The 16640-nt window shown below is 48.5% G+C and overlaps 2 protein-coding genes across 17 annotated transcripts in view; one reads left to right on the forward strand and one right to left on the reverse strand.

Moving 5' to 3' along the window:
• The window catches only part of LOC309871534 (uncharacterized protein), a 218480-nt gene that overhangs the window by 177809 nt on the left and 24031 nt on the right, over positions 1-16640 (forward strand). The gene's annotated exons all lie outside the window — the stretch shown is intronic.
• PTPRT (protein tyrosine phosphatase receptor type T) overlaps positions 1-16640 on the reverse strand; it is a 1049177-nt gene that overhangs the window by 79089 nt on the left and 953448 nt on the right. For all 16 annotated transcript variants that reach the window (XM_082744638.1, XM_082744637.1, XM_082744651.1 and 13 more), the window contains one exon: positions 2708-2795. In XM_082744638.1, the coding sequence (XP_082600764.1) occupies positions 2708-2795 (88 nt within the window). The remainder of the gene's footprint in view (positions 1-2707; positions 2796-16640) is intronic.

The raw sequence follows: 16640 nt of genomic DNA on the forward strand, positions 1-16640 counted from the left end.
AGCTCTCTGCCCCCCCTCAGACTCAGTCCCTTCTTCCTCCTGCATATCATTGTACCCTCTGTCATCTCTCTGTTCTTCCCGAATATTCTCTATTTTACTTGAGAAGCCAGAAGGGAGTGGTCCATGACTGAAGCTCTCTGGGGTCTTGCACAGAGTCTGCTTTCCAACATTAAGTTTCTATTTGCTGAGCCCCAGCCATACACCAGGTTTGGGGACACAGAAGTACAGTCATCTGCCTGCTGTCACAGAGCATCTATTCCAGTGAGGAAAACAGGCAGTCAGCAGATAATCATCCAAATGCCTCTCAAATCTCAATGAGGAGGAGGGTTAAGAGAAGACATGCATTGTCCCCAAGGAGTGAATAATGGGGTTTGGACCAAATCTGAAGGGCCAGAAGAATTCCCTGAGGAGGCAATAACTGAGAAGGATCTGAAGAATAAGTAGAACTTAGTAGTAGAGCAAAGTGAGGTGGGAAGGGCACTTTGATAGAGGACACAGAGTGTGCAAAGGCCCTGTGGCATGAAGGAGTGCAGAAATCTCAAGAGACTGAAGATCAGTGTGGGTTCACTGAGGAAACCGGGATGGAGAGGACACATCATGAAACAGGAGTTGGAGAGGTGACTAAGGGCCTTTGGATAAGGAATGTTTAGAAATGCAGGAAAGCTGTTTGAAGGGTTTTCCATAGGAAACGACATGATCCAATTCCCATTTTGATGGGACATTTTGATGTCCCCCTGGCTTGTGTCAGAGATAGATAAGTGGAATTTGGGGGTCTGATTAGATGTGCAGCTGTAGGAAAATGGCTGGACGGAGTCCAGGTGAGAGCTGACAAGGGCTTGGGCGAAGGTGCTGGGGACCAAGGATGGGCAGGGAAATCTGGAAGACAGACAGCTTGGTGTATCTTTTTATCCTTAGCCCCCATGGACTTTTGCATGGATGCCTGGCCCAGGCTGGATATTCTTGTCTCTCAGAGAGGCCAGGGCTCCTCACAGTGCTCTAGTCTTTATCTTTTCTTATCTGCACAACACCCCAGGAGGAAGACCTCATTGTGCTCAATTTACAGAGAGATGACTAAGATTTGGCGTGATCACCTAAGGTCTCACAGTCCATAATTTTAGGACATGGTATGCATGGTGCCCGAGCAGAGGATGGCCAGAGTGAGCTGCTACCTGTGCCCAGCACGGTAGCTCCATGGGAGCAGAGACAGAGGGCCCAGCACAAGGCCTGGGTCAGCAGAGGCCCACACATTGTGGGTCTTAAAAACACACATCCTGATTGTTCAAGCATCTCTTTTCAGTGCTTTACTTGCAAGAAATCTTGCTGCCTACATTACTATCTTCCAAGAGACAAATTATAAATGTTTTCTGATTAGTTCTACCATTCATAGCCCATTCCTAAATCAGCACAGGAAACAGCTAAGCTAAAACTTCTGCCTCTTTCTTCCTTTGCAAGCTGCCTGTATCTTGTGCTTTCTTCCTCCAAGTTTTTTTCTTAGGCAATGTCTAGACAGTTAAACAAAACAAAACACTGAACTGGGCTAGAAATAATTTGTTATTCAAGGTCTTTTTTTTTTCCCCCTCTGTTGTTGGCTAGACGGGGTAATCCTAAGAGCTGAGACCAGAGATGCAATGCACACAATCAATGAGATGTCAAAAGGTCCAGGTTGAATATACCATGGCAGACAAAAGCTGTTGCCAGCTCTTGTTTCAATCAGGCTATAGGCTCAACATTTTGCATGAAGTAACTTTGTCCTCTCTGCATTTATGCTGCTTTGAAGGCTGTGCATATCAGTATTTGTAGTGATAATACCGTGTGACCTACGTCTCTCTCCCTGTCTCACTGTCTAGCACTGAATATTACGCACAGTCACACACAATGTTGTGTGTTAGCACCATCCTTATTCAGGCTTCACTGTCCCTTGCTGGGACCACTGCAGTAGCCTCCAGTCCCTCCGTCTCCAGGCTCTCCCAATTGAATCCATCCTCCCAATCAGCTACCCTAGTGATCTTTCCAGAATGGACCCCTGATCACGCCCATCCCCCTACCAACCTGGATGACTTCATGTCACCTGATGGGTAGTCAGTGATTTCTGGTTCAAAGAAGGTGGAATTATTTATCTGTTCTGACCTTCAGGGACCACGAGAAACTAACTCTGTGGCTAAAAGTAATGGTGCCAAGCACTGTGCAAAGGTTCACCTACCTTTTTAAAATGACCCTGTCTTTATTGTTTGTAACATTTCAAAGGGAAGAAACTGAAGCTTCAAGAGGTCAGGTAACTTGCCGAGGACCCGAGCTGGGATAGAAGCCCAGGCAGTCTGACTCCACAGGGCTCTAACCACTCTGCATCACAGCCTTCATCAAACCATGTATCACGGGTGATTACAGGAATATTAAAGCTCACTGTCACACAAAGAGTCATGACCTTGCGTGCCTCCCTGACCTCTGCACAAAACATGCTTTCTTCCTGCAGGCTCGGGGCCACCAAGTGTCTTGGCCAATGCAGGCCTCTGCGACGCCGGGCATGTGCTGTTCAAGGCACTTACCTTACAGCACCTGCTCCTCTCACAGTGGGGACTGGCAGAAGTCATGAACCTGCCCCTAGTGGGGGCCAGCAGAACCCATAACCCCTGCCCCTAGTGTGACCAGAGTAGCCCCGGGCTCCTCTGGGCCCTGAGTCGGCTGCTCCCCAGGCCCCCAGGGCTCTTACAGGATATGATGTTTCCGTATCGATTCTTATTGCGGTTTCCATCCTCTTTGGCTGTGTCCCACGAAGCCGTCTGCCCCTCTGGTAAAGCCTAGAAAGGAAGGACAGAGTGGTTAGAATGGCCCGAGATAGGGGCCTTCTCCATTGTGTCGATGAGCCGGCAGGGAAATCGGATCCACTGGGATGGTCAAAGGGCTCCGTCTTCTTCGGCGTGGCCTGGGGAGAATGTGAACTTGGCCCCGTCATCAACTTATCTACTCGTTCATTGACTCAAATGTCACTGATGCCTTCTGTGTGTCAAGAGCCCGGACGTGGCTCAGGAGGGGAGTCATTTGCTCATTAACACACTCATTCAACAGGTATTTACTGAGTCCCTAATATGTACTGGGCACTGCTGTAGCTACTCGGGATACAGAGAAATAGACAAAGTTCCCTTTGAGCTTCTAGTCAACCGGGCGATGCCACGGATGAGGGAGAAGACATATGTAAACTCAGACCGTGGGAAGTGCTATGAAGAAAAGTAAGCAGGGAGAAGGGAGGGTGAGAGTTTCTTCAGATCATACAGTCCAGGAGGGCTTCTCTAAGAAGGGAACAGTTAACTTGACTCTTTTTTTTTTTTTTTAATTTTATTTTTTTTCACTTTCCCAAAATTCATTGTTTATGCTCCACGCCCAGTGCTGCGTGTAGTACCAAACTCCTTAATCACGTGAAAAATTCAGTTGTGCCCAAAGTAGGATGTGCTTTCCAGGCAGAGGGAACAGCAGGTGCTACAACGGTAACCAAATGACTGTATCCAAGGGTAAGGCAGGGAGAGCCGTGATGGGGGGGCATCCACAGGGGCTGAGGCAGCTCAAACTATAAAAGGTATTATGGTCACCGGTGTCATGAGTTGGGTGTTATTCTAAGTGAGGTGGAGAGCCATGGGAGGGTTCTGAGCAGTGCAGTTAGCGGATCTGATTTATATTTTACAAAGTATCTTCTGGCTCAAATAGGGGACACGGGTTCTAGGATGCCTGGGGAGGAGGCAGGGAGATCGTTTAGGAAGTTGTTGCCATGGTCCGGGTAAGAGATGAGGTGACCGTGGACCCTTTACTGGTGTAGATGTAGTGAGAAGTGGTTATTTTCAGGATGGTCAGTTGAATATTGTAGATTTTAGTTCCCTCAGAAGCAGACTTGGAAACAAAGGTTTGAAGAGGAGATCTTCCTTGGGAGGCAATCCTAAGGAGCACAGGTGAGAGAGTGGGGGCAACGATACGATCACGGGAAGGAAGTCAGTACATGGTACCCCAGGAAGCAAGTCACCACAGTGCACATCCAGGCTTTCATCTCACAGGCCCATTGCAGGTTGGGGGTATCTACCCACCAATTCTCATGTACCATGGGTTGAGGACAACTCTTAGGAAATCCCTTGGCACTTCCGCCATGCTCTGCGAGTAAGCGGTGCATATTCTCTAGAAAAATCCCTGGGCAACAAGCCAGAGGTGCTTCCAGGTGGTGGGCACTGGGTGAGCATGATGGGAAGGCGAGTGTAGAGAGGGGCCAGCACATCTGCTGTAGGTGTGGACCATGAAGGAAAGAGGGATGAAGGCGGATTCCTAGAGTGCTGGCTGGAAGAAGTGAGTGGAGAGCCACAGCAGTTGCAGAGATGGAGGAAGTACATGAGGAGAGAGAGACCGAGGAGGCAGGAACTACACATCGTGTTCTGGGCACTTCAAGTGCTTAGAATGGCGCCTGACGCCTGCTGAGGCCGTGTGCTTCTCACCGTGTTCCACACAGTAAGAGCTGCAACAGCAGAAGCACATTTGAGATGACCAGTCAGCACCCGAGCTGAGATGCAGAGTGGGAGTCTGGACTCAGACGTTCCCAATCGGAGCTGGGGGAAGGGTTGGGAGTCATCAATCCAAGAGGAGACAGACAAGTCAACAACCACGTGGAATGATTGAGAGAGCTAGGAGCCGAGTGTGGTGGCAACACAGGGAGGGTACAGTCACTAATCTCACAGAAAAGGACGCTGGGCGGTTAAGGGAGCAGGAACAGCGGTCGGGAAACTGCAGCAGCATGAGGGCCGGGCCACAATCTGATTCCTGTTTCCACCCCGCAGCCTGCGGCATGGGCCGAGTGCCCTGCTTGAGGGCTGGGCACTGCTTCTGAGGCTGGATCTGTGATTCTTTCAGTCTAACAGCCCTGTCTGCAGTGCAAGGGAGACCAGCATCCTCTCATCTCATTACGCTCGCCTTGCCTTTGTCCATCCATCCCTTACGAGGTTCAGCCTCAACAAGCCCACCAGCTGAATGGTCAAAAATGCCACCCATCAGTGGGCATGCAGGACCACTGCCTAGGAAGAGCCCAGCTCATTCACAGTACCCCCTTTCTTGCTTCCAATCTCCCGTGTGTTAAGACAACCTGGGTGGGTCTTCTAGAGAAGACGTTGGCAAACTTCCTGTAACGGGTCAGCAGCCTGGGCTTTGCAGGCCAAGTACTCTGTGCCGCCTGCACTCACGGTCTGTGGTTGCAGAGGGAACGCAGTCCCAGACAAAGCTGGGTAGGATCTGATGAAACTTAATTTATGAAAACAGGTGTTGGGTGGGATTTAGCCTGTGGCTGCCCTTTGTTGACCTTTCTTCTAGAAGCATGACTGGGATCCTCAGCTCCGCAGTGGCTGGGAAGGTAGAACTGGTGCTCCTTCTGCTACCTCGCCATTCTAGATGGAAAGGAGATGGGGTGGGAAACCCTTGCCTAGGCTGCCTGGCTAAGCTGTGTTTTCCCAAGTTTGCCTTCCCCAGGGTTTCAGACCCACGTACTAGAGTGTCTTCCCTGCTATTAATTGATCAGAATTTTATTCTGTGTGTGTCACAAACCCTTAAGCATCCCAGAGGAGAAGCAAAGCAGGTGCTGGGTTCTGGGCACCAATCTCTGCCCGAAATATCAGTGTGACAAAGGTCACAGAGAGAGAGAAGTGCTCACTTTCCAGAGGGCCCGTCTCTCCTTTTTCCCCTCGTCCTCTTCCTCCTCCCTTTCTCTTCATTACAAATGACATCACCCTGCATCCCCCTCGCCATCGGCGTAGGGCATCCCTAGACCGCAAGTGGTTCTTGCTTTTGTAGTAGCTCGTAGAACCCAAAGAGTCTAGCTCTGGGGCCTCACCCTCCTGCCCCAGCCCAGTAGCTCCTGCTGTTTCAGACAACCTGCCAGGCCCATCTATTCCTGGCTCTCTGCAGTGGCGGGCCATGACTGTCTCACCGGCAACACTGGACTTCTCAAGGTTGAAGCGGGTACTCTGGGGTCGGTTTTTTTACTGGAAACTCTGTGTGATCAAGGCCAACTTGAGAGAGCTAGGAGCCGAGTGTTGGATCTGATATTCCATGATATCCAACCAACGAAAGTGGTATGAAGCCATGAATAGGACACTTCAAATATTTTCATCATTATTTGGGGGGGGGCGGAATCTGTTGAGTACCTACTATGTGCTAGGGCTTAGATTATGGTTCGCTGAAGGTTTTGTTATGGCTGTACATTAGAACCGTCTGGGGAAGCTTCAAAACTCCCAAAGTCAGAGCCCTATTAAATTTCATTGGACTCCTTGGGGATGGGACACAGGCTGTCCGCAGTGTTTAAACTCCCTGGGTGGTTCTAATGCACAGCCACTCTTCCTGCAAATAGTGAATTTACCTGGAGAAACACTTTCCCACGAGTCTCCTCACTGGTTTCTTTTGCTTTGGTCTTGTCCCCTCCAATCCATTCTCCACTGTAATCAGAGAGATCTTTCTAAAATGTGAACAGGACCCAGTTACTCCCCTTGCCATTATCTTCAGGATAAATTCCAAAGTCTTTGATACAAGGTCCCTACATGCTCCTCCAGCCTCATTGCTTGCCCTTAGGCTAGTATTCTAAAGATAGGGAACCAAATGCAAGGCTACAGACCATTTCAGGTGTTCCAGACTTCCGAGACGGACTTTATCTATGCTGTTCCCTCTGCCTGAAATTCTCTTCCACCTGAGTCTGCCTGGAAAGCTCCTCCATACCCTTTAAAACCCATTTCAAGCATCTTCTGTTTCGTGAAACCTCCATCCCTGCTACTCTTCCCAGCACTCCACTTCCTCCCCAGCTAGTGGGTCACTTCTATTATCGGATGGACTCCTTTACATCCAATAGTTTGGAAGTCCTGTCTCCCAACCTAATGATGGGCTACTCCAGGAAAAGGGCAGCTTCTTGTTCTTGTCTCTACCTCTAGAGTCTGACACTGGCCTGTATTTCATATCTACCTGAATCCCCTTTGGAATAAATGAATGGGGTGGACAGATGGTTGAAAACATTAGTGGGTGAGGTGGTTTCTGTGTGTTCTCTTTAATCTCAGAGGTGTCAGTGATCTTAAAAACTATCTGGTTGTATTCCCTTCCACAGTGACCTTCTGGGCAGTGGGAAGGCTGATCCATAGCATCAGCTACTTGGATACACTCAGTGACAGAGAGCTCACTACCTCATAATTCTTCCTGTCCACTTATGGACAGTTTGGATAGTATTTTGTTTCCTCTGCCTCCACGTACTTTGCCTTTGCCCTACGCCATGGGGGACCCACAGAATTATCATACTCCTCTGTGCTGTGATACTGCAGAGATCTGATGAAGATCCCTGTCCACACTCGGAGTCCTTAAATGGCACAATTTGGGAGTCATCTCAACATCCAGGCCATAACCTTCAGGGTGCACCCAGCATGCCGATATCCTTTGAAAAATCTTAAGCTGAGCAAAGCAGTTGTGATAAGTGGCCCTTCTCTGGGAAACCACACGGGCCCCTGACCTAGCCCTGGGAGGCTCTCTGTGTCCCTCGGTGGCACTGGGGGAGGAGGGGTGAGCCTGGGGGCCACGATGCTGTTGACCGAGGTAGAGGAGGCGAGGCCTAACAGAGCCACCTCGGAGTGAGCAGTAATGACCCCCTAATTGGCAGACTTTGATCATATGTCCATTTCCCTTTTTAGGGAGCTGCAATGTAACAGGGGATAATCTCTTGAAGGAAAAAAATATATATATATGAAGGGGTAAAAGTATGAAAGGGAGACTCATCTCCATCTTCAAAGTGAGCCAGCCGAGGGCCATTATTTTTACATTAGTGGCTAGTTACAGTAGATTGACTAGGGAATGGCGGCGGTCATTAGGCGCTAATCACATTCTTTTCAAGCCAAAATTGCCATCTCATTATAATCATCCATTATCAATCTCCACTTTCCTCTTCTCATTCTCTTCTCCCGAGAGTGCGAGCTCTATTTTTACACTCTTCTCTGAGTGTGGAAATGTTTCCTACTCTTCAACAGTGTTGCTTTTTCTAAGGCAATCATCATTTGGGGGATATCCTAGAAGACGCGTGTGGGGATGTTCCTCACCCCTGCAGGTCTGAGCTGTGGCGTTCACAGGATCCTCAGAAGTCCGACGTGGAAGGATCTTCTGAGCAAATTGTCGCCTCACTTTAGAGACCGGCAAAGTGAGGTCTAGAAACAGGAAATGACTTGCCTGAGCGCACGCGTTGAGTGGATCCGTCTTCCCTCCACTCCTCCGCCCTCTTCCCGCCCTCCCTCTGTCCCTCTGTTCCATAGCAACCATCTGGGTGCTACACGCCATTCTTGGGTTCTAGAAATAACAGCAACGAACATGGCACCCAGGATCTAAGGAACTTAGTTCTAGTTGTGGGAAGGTGCAGACAATAAACGAACAGACAAGATAATTGCTGTTTATAAACCTGTATATCCCAGCGTGTTCATGGCAATATACAAGGTGCCAGTGTAGACAGTGCCTAGGAGCAAGGGACAGCTTCAGATAGAATGGACTGCTTAGGGCATTTTTGAAAAGGTGACATTTGAGAAAGAAAGCAGCAAGCCCAAGCAGCTGGCCAAGCACTCACAGCCAGATGCTGGTGTCTTACTCTTGAGCATAAACAATTTCTCAGAATGCCAACTTCAGAGGCTACTCTGAGGCCAAGATGGGGCAAGGCATAAAAATGACCACGGTGTGGTGCTAACTAAACAGACACAGTATGAATATTGTCCAAGCCAAGAAAAAAAAAAATATGACCAAAGTTCCACCTATCCTGGGTCATAGGAGAGACGGCTGCTCCTCTGTCACTCACAGCTTTAGCCTCTGTCCAGCGTCCTCTTCTTAGAGCTAGGATTTATTAAGGTCCCGAATCTTACCACTGCCTCACAATGCCCAATCCCGAACAAAGCCCCGTATCTCCCAACACAGCCCACAGCCTCAGAGCCATTTCTCATGTCCTTTTACTGAGATAGATATCCTGCAGGATTTAAACCTGGCTTGCTCAACACCAGGTGTGTTCCTACGTGTGTCTTGTTAACACACTGGCGCTGAACACTGAACGTCGAGCAGAAGCCAGCCGTGGCAAAAGCAGGGGGAAGAACATTCTAGGGCTGAAGCAAGAGCAAGTGCAAAGACCCTGACATGGAATGAGCCTGGTGTGTTCTGGAGCTGGAAGGGGGGTTGCTCTCTGGGGTCTAGAGAATAGGAGCAAGCAAGTGACGCAGAATGTGGGCGGGGGAGGGATCGGCGTGCAGTGGTGGTCGGTGAACCACCGCCACGAGTACAAGTTTTATTCTACACCAGTGAACATGCTCCGGACATGTTTCCAGATGAGGAGCCTGAGCCAGTCCCAACAGCGCGATAAGTGGCTCGGAGCTCTTGTCTCATGAACCCTCCCTTCATCCCTGCTGCCAGGCTTCACAGACGTGAAGGTCAGATTCAGATCTGGTACCTCCTAACTCTCCCTGTGACTGCGACCCAACCGCTCACCCATCCAGCTTCGCCGCTCCCAGGCACGGAGCTCCGTAAGCCAGACACTCCACCTACCTAGAGAGACCCCCGTGGGGGTCCTGGGCTTTGCAGGCCCTGCTGTGCTGAATCAGTCCACAGAACAGTGGAAACTACCTCAGTTTCCCCACTTACTACTTTAGTTCCCTGCTCTAACCAGGAATGGCCCCTGCTGTCTGGCTGGTTCCTTCAACCTGTTGGCTTGGCTCTCCTGAGAGAGGAGGGTCCTTTCTGAAGCTGGCCATCCTTCGTTGCACACTCGTCTTTGCACCTAAGCCTCTTTCCACTGTGCCCAAATAGTGAAATGTCAGAACACAGACCTCCCAGGAGCAACTCAGCTGCCACCCAAGGCGGGGAGTGCCCTGCCACTTCATTTCCCTGTGCACCGCCTATCCTTGGCAGATTCTGCCAGTTATGATGTTCCTCATATGGTTTGCCTGTATCCTTGGAGATAATTGGGTAGGATATGCCCTGGGGTGCAGTAAAACCAGGCCCAGGGAATGCTGACCAGGCACTGCCCAACTGCTGCCTCGGGGCACAGCTGATGGCCTACTTTCTCCACGAGCTGTCCAGACTGCCAGGACTTCCCCAACATGCCTGCCCACCATGGCATTCTCTGGCATACTTCGGAGGGTCTCCACCAGGAGGCACCCTTTCCCCTGGGTCTTTCCTTCTTTTTTTTTTTTTTTTAATTTATCTATTTATTTATTTATTTATTTATTTTCAGCATAACAGTATTCATTGTTTTTTGCACCACACCCAGTGCTCCATGCAATCCGTGTCCTAATACCCACCACGTGGTTCCCCCAACCTCCCACCCCCCGCCCCTACAAACCCCTCAGATTGTTTTTCAGAGTCCATAGTCTCTCATGGTTCACCTCCCCTTCCAATTTCCCCCAACTCCCTTCTCCTCTCTAACTCCCCTTGTCCTCCATGCTATTTGTTATGCTCCACAAATAAGTGAAACCATATGATAATTGACTCTCTCTGCTTGACTTATTTCACTCAGCATAATCTTTTCCAGTCCCATCCATGTTGCTACAAAAGTTGGGGATTCATCCTTTCTGATGGAGGCATAATTCTCCATAGTGTATATGGACCACATCTTCCTTATCCATTCGTCTGGGCATCTTGGTTCTTTCCACAGTTTGGCGACCGTGGCTATTGCTGCTATGAACACTGGGGTACAGATGGCCCTTCTTTTCACTACATCTGTATCTTTGGGGTAAATACCCAGTAGTGCAATGGCAGGGTCATAGGGAAGCTCTATTTTTAATTTCTTGAGGAATCTCCACACTGTTCTCCAAAGTGGCTGCACCAACTTGCATTCCCACCAACAGTGAAAGAGGGTCCCCTTTCTCCACATCCCCTCTTTCCTTCATTTTTGTCAGGAATGCCTCTTGTCCACCGGTGGTGCCTAATGAGTCAGGGAAAAGGCAGGGCTTTGCAAAAGGCAGACAGACTAGAAGGGAATATTTTGTCCCTCCTGGTCTCCATGAACTTTTCTGAACATTAAGTCAATAACTGCCCTTCCCAGCCCTGCCACATTTCTGAGCCTGGCCTTCAGGCTGGGGGCAAGGGGTGCAGGGGGTGCAGTAGGGACCTGCCTGTGCCACAGATTCAGCGGCTGTGCTCCACTTGGGACGTGGAGGCACAGAGGAAGTGGCTGTTTTTATGCTCAGCACTCAGAATAGTGAGCACTAAGAATGGTTTATAGCCTAACATACTAAAAAGAAAAAAATACACCCTTCACATTAGGGGTGGGGGAAGGGTTGACTCTGTGGGGCAGGGACGGGAGTTTGTTGCCAACTGAACTCTTGTGCCTCTTGGTGTTTACGTGACTCTATGCATTTGTGAAAATTTAGGGAATGTACACCTCTGCCCCACCCCCCCAGTGGGTTTGATGGCATGTAAACTTAAAACAATGAAAAGTAAATACACCTCATGGAGTTTGGTGATGATTCGTGACTACCGGAGGCAACCATGGTAGGTTGCTACACCATGTCGGGTGCGCAGGTGTTTGGGGTCTCGTCCTTCCCTGTCTTGCCTAAGGATGTGCTTACAGACACCCACGGTTTACTTCTGGAACTCACTCTTTGCCTCCCTTTCATCACAAACATCCAATTTACTGTCAGAAGACCAAAGATGGGGGCTCTTTGCAACATCCATCCTGGTTTGCCTTGGACAAAAAGGCTTCCCGGGGTTGTAGGATTTCATTTTAAAACTGCGACGATCCTGGACAAAGCAGGACAAATCATTCACCCTAGGAACAGGTAAGATGGAGTATTCAAAGAAAGAGAAAGTTTTGTGAAGTGTTGGAGGCCCAAGGTCTGATCTCCATGGAGGTCCGAGTTCAGTAAACACTAATATTAACTGAAGTCCGCTGCTGGCTGGTAGATGGGAAGGGCTGCCATGGACAGCTGTACTGGTTGTGCACAGTACAAGAGCCACACGTCTGAGGCAGCATCATCTATTTGGTAGGCAGTTCTGTATATATTATGAACAAGTATCTTGAGACACGTGCACCTTTCGCTCTTTCACCCTAAGGAACTGTGTGAGTTCCTGGTGGCCCGGCTGGCCTGGCAGGGTCCAAGCTTGCAACAATGTCTCTTTCTGCACTGAAAAGCCCACGCCTTAGGGATTATAAATGTGGATGGGGAAGGCAGGAGAGGATAACTAATGACATCTACTCAGAGTGGCATCAGGAGAGCAAATATTATTGCGACCATGTCACTAAATAGACGGTAATTTATGAGTTCTGCCGGGGAAGCCGAGTAGAAAATCAGATGGCAGCACGATGGGGGTATTTGTCTGTGACAGGAGCGCTGATCAAGGCAGAAGAGTTGAGTGCGTGTCTGTGTGTATTGTCCCAGAGCACCATTTAAAAAGCCCCCCATTAAAAGCTCAAGGTTTAAAAATATATGTTTATAAAAAATAAAAAGTTAAAAAAAAATAAAAAATAAATAAAATAAAATAAAATTGCTCAATCAAAAAAAAAAATAAATAAAAGCTCAAGGTTTCTTTTAAAAAGAAATTTTACGACTATGGTTCTCAAATTTTGGTAGTCATTCAAATTTCTTAGGGGACGTGGCCAAATGCAGAGGACTGGGCCCTGTCCCGTGTCAACGACCCTGTGTCCTAATGTTCTTTCCTGACTCTCCAGGTGATTCGGACACGTCACAGTTTGGGAACCATTGTCTTAGGAATAAGGTAAATGGGAGCAGCAGATTTCTGGGGACAAGTCAACTTAAATTTTAAGGCAAATACTCGGTGTCCCTACACAGACAGCCCAGAGATGTGGGAGTCATTCTGCATTGGTGTCTTTCTTTAAGAAATACTGCCTTTTCCTCTCCCTCAAGGAAATAAATAAAACCTAAAAGGGGGGGGGGCAGTCTGTTTCTCCTTCTGCCTCTCCTAGCTTATGGTTTCTCACTCTCTCTCTAAGTAAATAAATAAAATCTTAAAAAAAAAAAATACTGCCCCCCCCCTTATTTTTTTTCCTGGATAGAACTATTCTTAATCATGAAGCCTTTTGCCAGCACACTGTAATTCAATGAAGTTGATATTTAGTATTCATATATATTTTGCAGATGGTTGGTAGAAGAGAGAGGAGCAAGAATGTGCCCTGCCCTCACGACGCCAACTGTCTCCTGGGGATGCTCATACGAGGGTACCTCTTTTCCTCCCAGCTCTGAACCCATGATCTGGGGGATCCCTGCATCCCACTCTTGACTACTGACTTATGGTCCCCTCCGCACACTGCCTCTGTCTTTGTGCATGAGCTTCTGGGTGGCTGTCTCTGGGCTAACAGCTCTTTCTTGAAACAAAGTCAGCCAGAGTGAAGGGAGGGCTGTTACAAGCCAGGACTATTGGTCTTGTTAATTTCATCCAGGAAAACTGGGCAAGGGGTGTAAAATTCCTCTTTATCTCCCAGCTGGTTTCATTTTTATTTCTCTTTTCATGGGCGGGCATCTTTGTTTCTCTTCCAAGAACTGGTTTGCAACATTTCATGTTTCCAAGCCCGGGCACTCAGGCTTTTCCTCCACCCACCCTCCTACTTTTCTTCAATGCAGTGTCTCATCTTTTGTCAAGATTCTGATTGATCTTGGAAGTAATGACTGACAAAAAGCAAAAGCGAACACCACCCCAACCACCCCCCACCATCCACATCCTGGGCTGGCCTTACTCACCTGCTACAAAACTTTTTAACTGGGATTTGTTATCTAAGTACAGGCTGTGGTAAGAACATGATCTTCCTTTAAAGTGGGGACTTCATTTCCTTTGTTGAGCATTCTAACTATCTCTGGGGCTCCAAACAGTGCAAGGTATACAGTAGGCACTCAGTGAGTGTTTCTAGCCACATAAAATAGAAGCATAGTGCAGAAGTCCATGCTATGCAGTCAAATATTTCACAGGAGGTGTGGTGGGGACCCACGGATGGAACAGTCTTGGCCAAGACCCCCCAGCGTGTCAGGAACAGATAAAAAAACCAAGTCTTAACTCTTGGTCAAGAGATTTTTCTCTGTTACCACCTGAAAATTACTCACTTGGTTATGGAGGCCTCTCATATCAAATGCAGAATATACTGTTTGTTCAGTTACAAAGAGAATTATAAGTAGAAAATAAAAATAAGCTCAAAAGAGAGCACTGAGTTAAGTCTCTCCTACGTGAGCTTTTTCCTGCAAGAAAATCTCTCAAGTCCAAACCCACGTGGTCTACTGATGTCTTTGGGCCACCCTCTGGAAAGGGCCCATTTTCTCCCTATTTTCAGCCACGGGGAGTGGAGTGAAATGAGCAGGTGGAGTCCATGTTTTCCTATTTTGGTCACCAGGAGTTCGCAGAGTTAGAGAACAGCCATGGCCTTCCCTTTTGTGGCTGGGGCACCTGCTGCTAATTCCCCAGGTCCCTCCCCGGAATCACCCTCATTTGAAAATTAAGGAGGGGGACCAGAATCTCTTTGGAGTCACCTGCCTGCGGGATGCTCTATGACTAATTTTATCAACCGAGAGAAAACACTGTGGGAGAAGCAGAAAGTCTACCCTGCTTCTGCTCAGGTTGGCTTTGAGCAGAGAAGGGAGCCCTGGGTTGTGCCGAAGCATCAATCTCCATGGTGACGCCCCATGCCAAGGCTGCCTGCCACTATCACCCACAGATGACTAGGGGAAACATGGCAACACTGGCTTTGTCCCCCAGCAGCCATGCGTGAGGCACGTCCATCCAGAGCTGGAGAATGAACAAATGTTTGCTCTCCATTAGGGCTGTGTCCTATTCCTCACAGCTGTTCCTTGTTGCCTTAAATAGTCTTAATGGGCCTGTAATAACCAGATACCTTCTGGCCTCCCTACTGGGCTCATCATTCATTACGATGACAGACTGCCTGGATTGGACTGGGATGCAAATGCTTCCCATGGCAAAGTCACTACTTCCTGTTGTTTTGCATCTTCTCCGAGCCCGCTGCTCTTCTGACCGTGATGATGCCTGGGCTTCCCCGGCTCACAGACAACCCCTCTCTCCAGCCAACATCTCCTAGCATTTACTGGCAGGCTAGGGTGTTTTTTGTTTTTTGTTTTTTTTTGAAACTGGCGAAGGTGGGAGAATCTAGGCTGGAAGAAACAGGACAGGGAGGAGTGAAGACTCTGTAGTCCAAGATCAGGGACGGAGGCCTCTTAGCTTCGATGCGGATGGGTTCCATTGCCTCTGGGAGGGGCTATCACATGTCCCCTGGCATCAGATGTGACCAGCAATAAGTAGAGCAGGTGAGGTGATGGGTCCGGGGGCACAGGCAGAGCATGCGCTGGGGACTCCATGGGTCACCTTAGACCAGTGTCCCTTAACCTTGAAAGTGCATTATAGTTAATCAGGAGAGCTTAGAAAATACAAATCTCTGGATCCCACCTCCGGGAATTCTGATTTAATTGGTCTGAAGAACAACCTGGGCATTGGTGTTTTTAAAATTTCCCTACATAATTCTAATGTGTGGCCGAGACTGAAAACCTCCAGGCCTCATATTTGTATGGGAGGTGCAGTTAATATGCCTCAGGTCTCCTCGAGTTCCTGGGAACTGAGGGCCCCTGGCCAGTCATGGTTGCTAGGACTTGAGATATAACTATATGGCGGGGGGCGGGGGTGGTGGTAGCCCCAGAAAGGGGGTCCGGTAGAACTATCAATAGGAGGGAGATCCAGCTAGCCTAGAAAATTAGTTCTTACCTAGGTTCACAAAATTTGTGGGACATAAACATTTTCTAGATCACTTGGACCAATCCCTTTCCCCTCATTACATAAATATGGAAATGGAGGCCAAGAAAGAATGACCGCCCAAGGTCACCCAGATACTTAATGAAAGAGACAGGACTTGAATCCAGGCATTTTGACGATACACTCAGAACGATTCCTATGTGAATTCAAGTCATTGAACTTAAAATATATATATTGAGAGACTCAAGTTTACATGCCAAAGAGCGCGAGCTGATTTTATGTCTCTACATGAGAAAATGTGTGTGGGCTTGTCTGGGCTCTGGGCCCAGTCTCCTGGTTTGAGCAATTCCATCTTTTCCTTCAATTAGTGTCCCAGCCGCCTACTCGCCTACCTGCCCCTGGTCTCCCTGCTCTGATCTATGCCAAACAATTATATCTAAAAGGCTAATTCAACTTAAAAAAAAAACTGCTGCTCCCTTCCATGGTTGTGCATGACCCCTAGAATAGAATCTAAACTCCTTAGCCTGACAAGTGTCGCATTGCTTCCCTACCCCAGCCCACTCCTTCTGATAATTCCAGCCCTCTCTCCCTCCATGCTTCGTACACCAAACATAGTTTGTGTACCAAACTGCTTCTGCTTCTTCTGGTTCTCTTCACTCAAACTGCCACGCATATCTCCACACCATACCTGGTCTAGTCCCTCTGCCCAGAACACCCTTCCTTGCTTTCTTCTGAATATTCCTATTTCTCAAGCTTTGGTTTAGGCTTTATGTCTTCTGGAAAGCCGGTGGCCACCCATCGCCAGGCTAGGTTGAATGCATGCCACCACCCAAGGGTTCCCACAGCACTCTACTGTGACATTTTGCCAAGATAGTAAAGTGATCAGTTTATATGCCTGTGTCTAAGAATAGGCTCAAATTCTCCCAGAA

The sequence above is a fragment of the Mustela nivalis genome (assembly GCF_964662115.1).
Source record: "Mustela nivalis genome assembly, chromosome: 8".
Lineage (NCBI taxonomy): Eukaryota > Metazoa > Chordata > Mammalia > Carnivora > Mustelidae > Mustela > Mustela nivalis.